The sequence below is a fragment of the Poecile atricapillus genome, chromosome Z (genome assembly GCF_030490865.1).
Source record: "Poecile atricapillus isolate bPoeAtr1 chromosome Z, bPoeAtr1.hap1, whole genome shotgun sequence".
Classification (NCBI taxonomy): Eukaryota; Metazoa; Chordata; class Aves; order Passeriformes; family Paridae; genus Poecile; species Poecile atricapillus.
In genome coordinates, this window is record NC_081289.1 from 131,523,156 (window position 1) to 131,531,285 (window position 8,130).

The 8,130-nt window shown below is 34.1% G+C and overlaps 1 protein-coding gene across 6 annotated transcripts in view; it reads left to right on the top strand.

Moving 5' to 3' along the window:
* FGF10 (fibroblast growth factor 10) overlaps window positions 1–7,434 on the top strand; it is a 61,383-nt gene extending 53,949 nt beyond the window's left edge. For all 6 annotated transcript variants that reach the window (XM_058828199.1, XM_058828197.1, XM_058828196.1 and 3 more), the window contains 2 exons: window positions 452–555; window positions 4,291–7,434. In XM_058828199.1, the coding sequence (XP_058684182.1) occupies window positions 452–555; window positions 4,291–4,488 (302 nt within the window). In that variant the 3' untranslated portion in view covers window positions 4,489–7,434. The remainder of the gene's footprint in view (window positions 1–451; window positions 556–4,290) is intronic.
* Window positions 7,435–8,130: the final 696 nt, after the last annotated feature.

Genomic DNA, 8,130 nt, shown 5'->3' on the forward strand with positions numbered 1-8,130 from the left:
CTTTCCCACATTGTCAACACACTTGCCAAGAGTGAATTTATCAGCTCAGTGCAACCAAGAGATTTAGTTAATCTAAATGTTCTACAAGGAATAAATTATTTACCAAGGGTTTTAAAGATTGGGGAAAATCCAATATTCTATTAACATATGCTATATATTTAATTTGATGTTGTGGTTTCAATGTCTTTTCTGATAAATTTTCATAAAATCTATGCTAAGATGAATGGTGTTGTTTCAGTATTTATGGGGTTTAAAATGCAGGGTTAGGAAATATGTTAATTGACAAAACGTTTGTTTAGGTTCTTGCAGTGGTTTAAAGAATACTTCTGTTAAATTTTTTTTGTCAGTTGGTCATAAATATTACAAGTTTAGTATTTTTCAGGTTTATTGTCTTTTCTAGAGTGAGAGAATCCTGTAAAAGTGTTTAAACAGCTCAATTTTTATTTTTTAGGTATATTGGAGATAACATCTGTAGAAATTGGAGTTGTGGCGGTTAAGTCTATTAAGAGCAACTACTATTTAGCCATGAACAAAAAAGGAAAAGTCTACGGCTCTGTAAGTACCTTTTTACATTCCAAATGGATTTCAGGAGTCAGCACAGTTCCCTGTCTTGCCTATTGAAAACACTGCTTGTCTGTGTATTGCTACTAATTAGAACTGAAATGAGCTGTTAATCAGAATTTCATCCTCTGATAAACCAGGATCACCCCTCTCCAGAAGCTTCCTGTTGTTTCCTAAGCTCATGTCATACCAACATAGCTGCTGGGATTTATCATGCGTACTGCCTCAGTCTCACTGCTTAGTAAGGAGTGCTCAGTAGAATGGGTCTCACAAAATGTAATCTTTAAGGCTTGCTTTCCCTGGTTTTTCAACAGTGCAATCACACTTAGCAGCAATTTGAGGCTGGGGGAGAGAGGGATAAAGTGTGCCTGAAATCATAGAAACTTGAGCTGATGGAGTAAACACACCAAATCATTAAATTAAAACTTTGAAGAAGATTCCTATGGTAGCAGACTTTAAATTGACTACATTGATTAATGAAAAAGATTATGTAGTGTCCAGAAAAAATGGACACTACAGAGAGACATGAACTTAAATATCAGCAGATAAGATTTGTCTGAGCAGAATTCAGGTAACACTTGAAAGTTGTCCATATATACTTAATATGTATTAATTAATTTGTGTAAATTTGGAGGTACTGAGACTTTCAGGGGAAAAAAATCCAAACAAAATAATGGACCAAACAAAAACAAACCAACCCAAGAAAACTCAGAAACTATCCAAATATTTTTAATAGAAGGTGATATGATCTGTAAATCTAACTAAACTCAAATATACCATAACACCTTCCCATGATGACACAAGCACCAGATTGTTCTGGTATTACATCTGGTTTGGTTTGAAATTTTGCAATGTTGTTTCAGTTCCTGGAAAGGTTATGAGCAAAACTGCAGGTTGCTTAATGTTCAGATCATCCATATGGTTTATAGAAATGGGGTCACATATAGGGACTGAGTTTATCATTGAGCAATGCAGCTAAGCCTCCTATTTCTGCTGAGAACAGTGCAGTGACCATCTCGAGACTCAAAGGGCCGCTAGTCATTTGGCCCTCTGTTTTAAGGAAACAGAGTGTATTTTGTCCATACAAGCTATATAAACTGTCCTCCCTCACCTGCACTGTTGTTAGTCACTTACGGTTCAACAACAGACTTCTGACTTTCTAAATGCTGTGACAGTGTCAAAGAATATTTGAGGAATCATTAAGGAAAGACCAGAACAAAGAAATTTTTCTTGTATTCCTGTAAATGTAGATTTAATTTTTAGATTTATACTGGTCAGAAATGTAGGATGATCAATGCTTATTGAGAGAGAAAACTGTGTACTCAGTTAATTCAGTACAGTCGTTGATCATGGGTATGCTTCTGTACATAGGTGAAAGTTTTAGCATCAGTCATCATCTTCAATTCAGACTTCTAGTTACACACTTCAGTAATATGTGATGGCCCATCCCAAAGCCCAAGACAGGCTTTCTTACCACAGTTGTTAGCCTTCCCTGGTGTGGTGAGAGTCTATTTAGAGTCTATTCCAACACTATATATGTACAAAAGACATTGAGACAGCTTTCATGTACCATAGATGGAAATTGCTGCCATAAGATTCAGTAATTCATAGTGTATTAGAAATAGCGTTGACAGGAAGATACGAATGTGGGAAGCCCTTGTTTTTAATTCCAGCTGAGATAATTTTTCAATATTCACATCATAAAATCACAGTATAATGATTTATCAAAACCTATTCCATAATACTTTAGCGATTTCAAGAATGCTTCTGTCATTATTTTTGCCATAATCCCAGGATTTGCAGTTAGCTTCATATTACTACAGCGTGGCAGCTTGCAGATGGATATGAATACCAGAACCAATAAAAATTGTAAAAACACCCTTGAGCACATGCACAATAGACATTGGTGCAGGCTTATGCTGAAATTTATTTGAAATGAGCAAAGCAGTCTTGTGTAGCATTCAGACTCCTGCCAGTAAGACTTTTTAAGCACATCACAACATCATCTTTTCTCTGTTATCTACAAATAGAAGTAAAAGTTGGATTTCAGTACAATTCTGCACCTAGGAAAACAAGCAAAGCTCCTTCTGTGTTAATCAAATAGTTTTCCATTTGACTGATTTCGGTAAAATGAGAGGGAAAGAAGACTCATTATTAGGTTTCTTTAACAAAATGAGCTTCTTTAAGCTTTTTTGACAAATTGGCAGATAGAAGTTACTGTGGTTTAGAACTGTGATTGATGAGCATCTTCCTTTTTAATACCTTGACACCAGAGGTGACATATTATACAAAATAACTACTAAATTATCTATTTGGTAGCTTTGTGAGTGTAGGCAATGTCTATAGTGGTCTTGTAAAGTCTTGTCTTGATAGTGTCTTCCCCACTGATCATTGTTCAAATAACTACCAATCCTAAAGTTAAGGAGTACTTTGGGAGCCAAATAGAATTTGAATGTATGCAATTCCATGAAGCAGGTCTTCCATGGTCATAGAAGTAACTAAGGAATGCATAAACTGTACACACAGAATTCTCACTGTATCAAAGTACTTAGCATTAACTAGTTTAGAAAGTAATAGGTATATAAAATATATTTTAACTTGATTTTATTAACATGAACCTTGATTTACTATTCAGACTTATTTCTTGTCCTGTTCATGATCTTATTGAATATAGTGCATGCAGTTATTATATGAAACTCTGAGATTCTGACCTGTTTCTCCCTGAGCTGTGAAATTACATCTTATTTTCTGAAATGCAGAAACAACAAAATGATGATTTTTCCTTTTGATTTAATTATATTTCCAACAGCCTGCTTTTAAAAGCCTTCCAAATACATTAGTAGTTTGTTCAAATTGGATGGGGTTATATGTAGGAATTACTTGTTTATGAAAAGAATTATTCTTGGCTTCAGTACAGAAAAGTGTATCAATGTAAAATTATATTTAACAATATAAGAAAAAAGTAGTGTCCCCTTACATGCTTACACAAGCTTGTATTTTTGATTCCTTCTCACAGCCGGATGACTTGTTCTCCTTTAAAAACAGAAAACTTTAATCCCTGGTGCCATACATAAAATTACTTCCAGCTTTGTTTAGTCAATAAGGTATGGGATCATACATGATTTTTTTTTAGGCCAAGCCTCTTTCCAGGTCATCCAAGTGAATAGGTCTCACATCAATTGTGATAGTAGCATAACAGTGATTTGCACCTATCCCAAAAAAGCCCTTTTTCATTGCCAGTGTGGTGTAAAGATTCTTACTTTAAATAAGAAATAGACCTATAAGAAATAGTATTTGTTTAATGTATGGTATCAATAATCTCATTCAAGATATTTAAGAGTTATATTTGTTAGAACTGAAATGTGATTAATGATTCCATTAATGCTTCCTCATACTTCTGAGTTTATGACTGAGAATTTGATTTAATATTCTTGCCATATTTCAACACAGAGAAGTTTAATTTCAATTCTGAATGAATTATATCATTCAACTGCTATATCTATGTATTGGATAATTATATCTTTTGTTAATTTCACTTTTTGTAGCCTAACTGATGCTGCTTTATATGCTGTGGACACAGTGATACTTTTGTGTACAGTGCAGAATCCTAAAAGAGTGTCACATACAAAAGACTACAGTCTTTGAAAACATTTTTTTAAAGTATTTTCCTTCAGTATGCTGAAATATTATGTTTGTTCTGAATTTGTGGGTTTTTTCTTCTTTTAACAGAAGGAGTTCAATAGCGACTGCAAATTGAAGGAAAGAATAGAAGAAAATGGATATAACACATACGCGTCCTTAAATTGGAAGCACAATGGAAGGCAAATGTTTGTGGCCCTGAATGGGAGGGGAACCACAAAGAGAGGACAGAAAACAAGAAGGAAAAACACTTCAGCTCACTTTCTTCCTATGGTAGTCATGTCATAGATGAACAAACTAATTTTTTGATGCAGTTGAACCAAAGGCTGTTATGTCAAGAATATTTGGTAATTCTCTTAAAAGGTAGATGCGGAGAAGTAGCACAGACATCTGCGTGTTTGAAATGAGAGCAGGGGAAGCCTTTGAAGGTTTTGTACTTATTGCTGGCACATGAAATACCTTTATTTAGTTCGTTGTCATATCTTATAATCAAAATGAAGCTGGATCAAAGGGGATGGAATTTATTGCCAGTGTGAACTTTTTTTTTTTTTTTTAATCACTGCAACAGACCTTGATGGACATAAGACAATCTGTTGCGTGATCTTCATGGGGAATGCTATTTATGGAATACTAACTCATATCAAAGTCCTTAATTGCTCATTCAAGCCTAATGATTCAATGAACAGTTAGACACACAAGCATTTACTGGAAGCACTTGGGTCATATGCACAAATAATGACATTTCTGGAGAAGCCTTGTGGACGAATGGATAGGATAAGCAAAGTAGTGTATAACTGTTCTAACAAAATGAATAGTATGGTTTGCTTGTATGTCCTAAATTCATTTCTTTTTATTTCTCTCTAAGTTATTTATTTAATAGGATGTTAAATATCTTTTTTATTTGAAATGTTTCTTCATTTGCTTCTTTCTTATTTTCCCTTTTTCTTAGTACTTCACAGAGAGTTTGATAGAGTAAAATGTCAGAACCTCAAAAGTACTCAGAGAATAGGTACTATACAAGGCTTTGAAGGCAGAATTTAGAGTGTATACTCCATTTTTTTCCTAATCTGTCTTGCACTTAAGCATAAGACCAAACAAGCAGTGCTTGGATTTATGGTATTGGGTGTCTTTATATTGGAGAAATTTTTGTACTTATCAGCACTCAAGAAAAACCTTCAAGAAATACTTTGTTCAAAGGGTCTTTCTGCTATTTTGAAATTGAGAGAAGGGGTCACATCTGTACTTGGGTGTCAATGAATCTGTGTTTATATTCATCTGATTTTGATTTCAGTTTGGAGCTGGGATCTAACACACTGCTATCAGTATGATATTCTGCAGCACACACTGGGCTGGAACCTGATGTGGTCAGCCCTGTTAAAATCACTGAGACTGCAAGTGTGAAAATAAAACAGTAGTGTGTAATTCCTAAGTGTAACGTTGGCCACTGAAAGGAAAGCAAGAAGGCAACACAGTCCTGCACACCTGATTCAATTGATACTCTCATTCAACCCATTTGCTTTTGGTACCAACTTGAAGAATCACAGGCATATAGTGGGAGTGATATCTAACTAAGGGCTGCAAGACAGGAGATCCAAAATCATGCTCATGTGTTTTTCAGAGATTATTACTCACATGTATATTATATATGAGAGCCAACCAAAAAGCTGTGCTGGTTTCCAGCTTTAGCATGCCTTTCATAACCATCACAGTAACTGAAGGCTCAAAATACATAATATCCAGCACATTTTTATGAAGTGTTATTCATCCCGTGGCTTAACTTGAGCAACTGCAGTATAATAAAGTTGAGCATAATATGAAGTCTCTTCAATTAAAGGTACATAAGGTTTGTTTTATATTTTGCTTTACTCAGTAATTTTAGAGAGCTCTGGATAGCTCACCAGTGTAACCATATTGACATTCATTTTGTTAGAGCAGATAAATAGAAAACAGTACATCAAACAATTTGTACCACTGTCTTCACATTGTATTCCACTAAATAAATAAATAAGCCTTTGCAGTGTCTTTAGTAAGAAACAAAAGTAGTATAATATTATTTTGTTTTAAATACTTTAACTGATAACTATAAGATTATATTGATGCTGCAGTTTATCTTCAATATTTCTCGTTGTGAAAAAGTTGGTTTTATTTTTATTGTTTGGAGACTGTATTTTGGTACAAAGGAGAGCCTTGCTTAATGTGTCTTTTTGAGAATGTTTAACCTCTATAAAGGCTGGTGTTGTTGGAATCTTCTATAACTTATTTAAGTCAATGTTTAACCAGCACTTCAATCTTACTCTGTTATTTAAATATTAGCTGTTTAAAAAAAAAAAAAAAACCAAAAAAAAAGCTTTCCCATAAAATAATAAAAATGGTCAGATTATATTTCCTGTCCTTAAATAATGTCAGCTGTTTTAAAACTAGGAATTCATTGAGAGACAATATATTTTTAGTTGATAGCTGATGTTGCATTTCATGGTACTTTATCTCCAGTTTTCTTCTTCACAAATGACATTTTTCTAGAAAGAGAAATAAGAATTTCAGATTTTAAATGTAATTGCAGCTCACAGCAAAACTTAACTACCACGATAAAAGCGAGTTTCTGTTGTTCAAATTTGTAATCAGTAATTAAAACTGACAAGACATAATGGACCACCCGTACTGAACCTTCAGTATGAGTTTGGATGAATGCAGTATTGAATGACGACTTAAAGAACATTTAGGGTACAAATGAAATTCTCTTCTTACAAAATTACCTAGATGACTTGGTCAGGGGAGGATTATGCATAAATATTATCATAGTACTCAAAACACCATGCTGCTCAAACGACAAGATCAGGAAATATCACTTTCCCAAAGTGAGCCAGGAGCCATTTGTGACATGAAGAGTGGTTTCTGAAAATTAACCAAAATAAAAAACCCTTGAAGGAATCAATGATTCCTGTGTGTTTGGTATACTGTAACGCCCACTATAGTGGGAGCAAACTGCAGATATTAGAGTATCCCAGATCCTCAACCATAAGCTCTGTTTTCTGTCACCCTGAGCATAACAGTCTCCTGAGTAAAAGGAAAACAGGGGGAGGGGTTTAGAAAACAAAAGGGATACCAAAATCACTGAGCAACAATGTATAGTATGTTATATTTAAATAAAAATAATAAAATGTGGGGATTAGAGAATAAAAGTATTGTCTTTGTTTGTTTTATTAACCTGAAATTGTACTGCACAATAAAAATAAAAGAGAAAAAGATCTGTTGTATTACTGGTTGTGATTTCATGCTGTATAGCCCCCAAACAAAAATCACTTGAACATTTCTAAGTATTTTTAATATTTTGTATGTGTGAGGCCACTATCTCCACATTAATAACAACCAAATGCTTCAGATTCTTCGTGTATTTGTATCCACCTAGTTTTGTACAGTTGAATTTAGAGGAAGCATGTTTAATGAAAAATTGAAGTGGTTTAGGAAGAAGAGAATGTACTAATATTTTTTAAGTAAACTTTAGATATGTAAAAATAGTTACATTTTGTATAAGACTTTATTCAAGACATTTCAAGTTATCAAGTCCACCAAAGGTTGGCAAGCTTTAGAAGTAGGAGCACAACTTTCGTAGCTGATGCCTGTCCTGAAACTGGTTGTGTCTATTCAAACAGTAACTGCTTCAAGGAGTGATCTTGAAACTAATGCATGAAGACAACCCCTTTTTGAAGTATCAAGTGTCATTATTTACTCCCTTAAGGTAGATAGTGGGACTAAATTAATCTTCCTAATTTCCTGTTAAATTGGAGAAAGAAAAGTGTGTCATGTAACAAACACTTTCTGCTCCAGCTAGTCAATGTGTCAATACTGATGGTATTTTTCAGAAACAGATCCTTGTGTGAAACAATTTCAGTGCAACTTCAAGTAATAGAAGCAAAGTTGTTTCCCATGGCA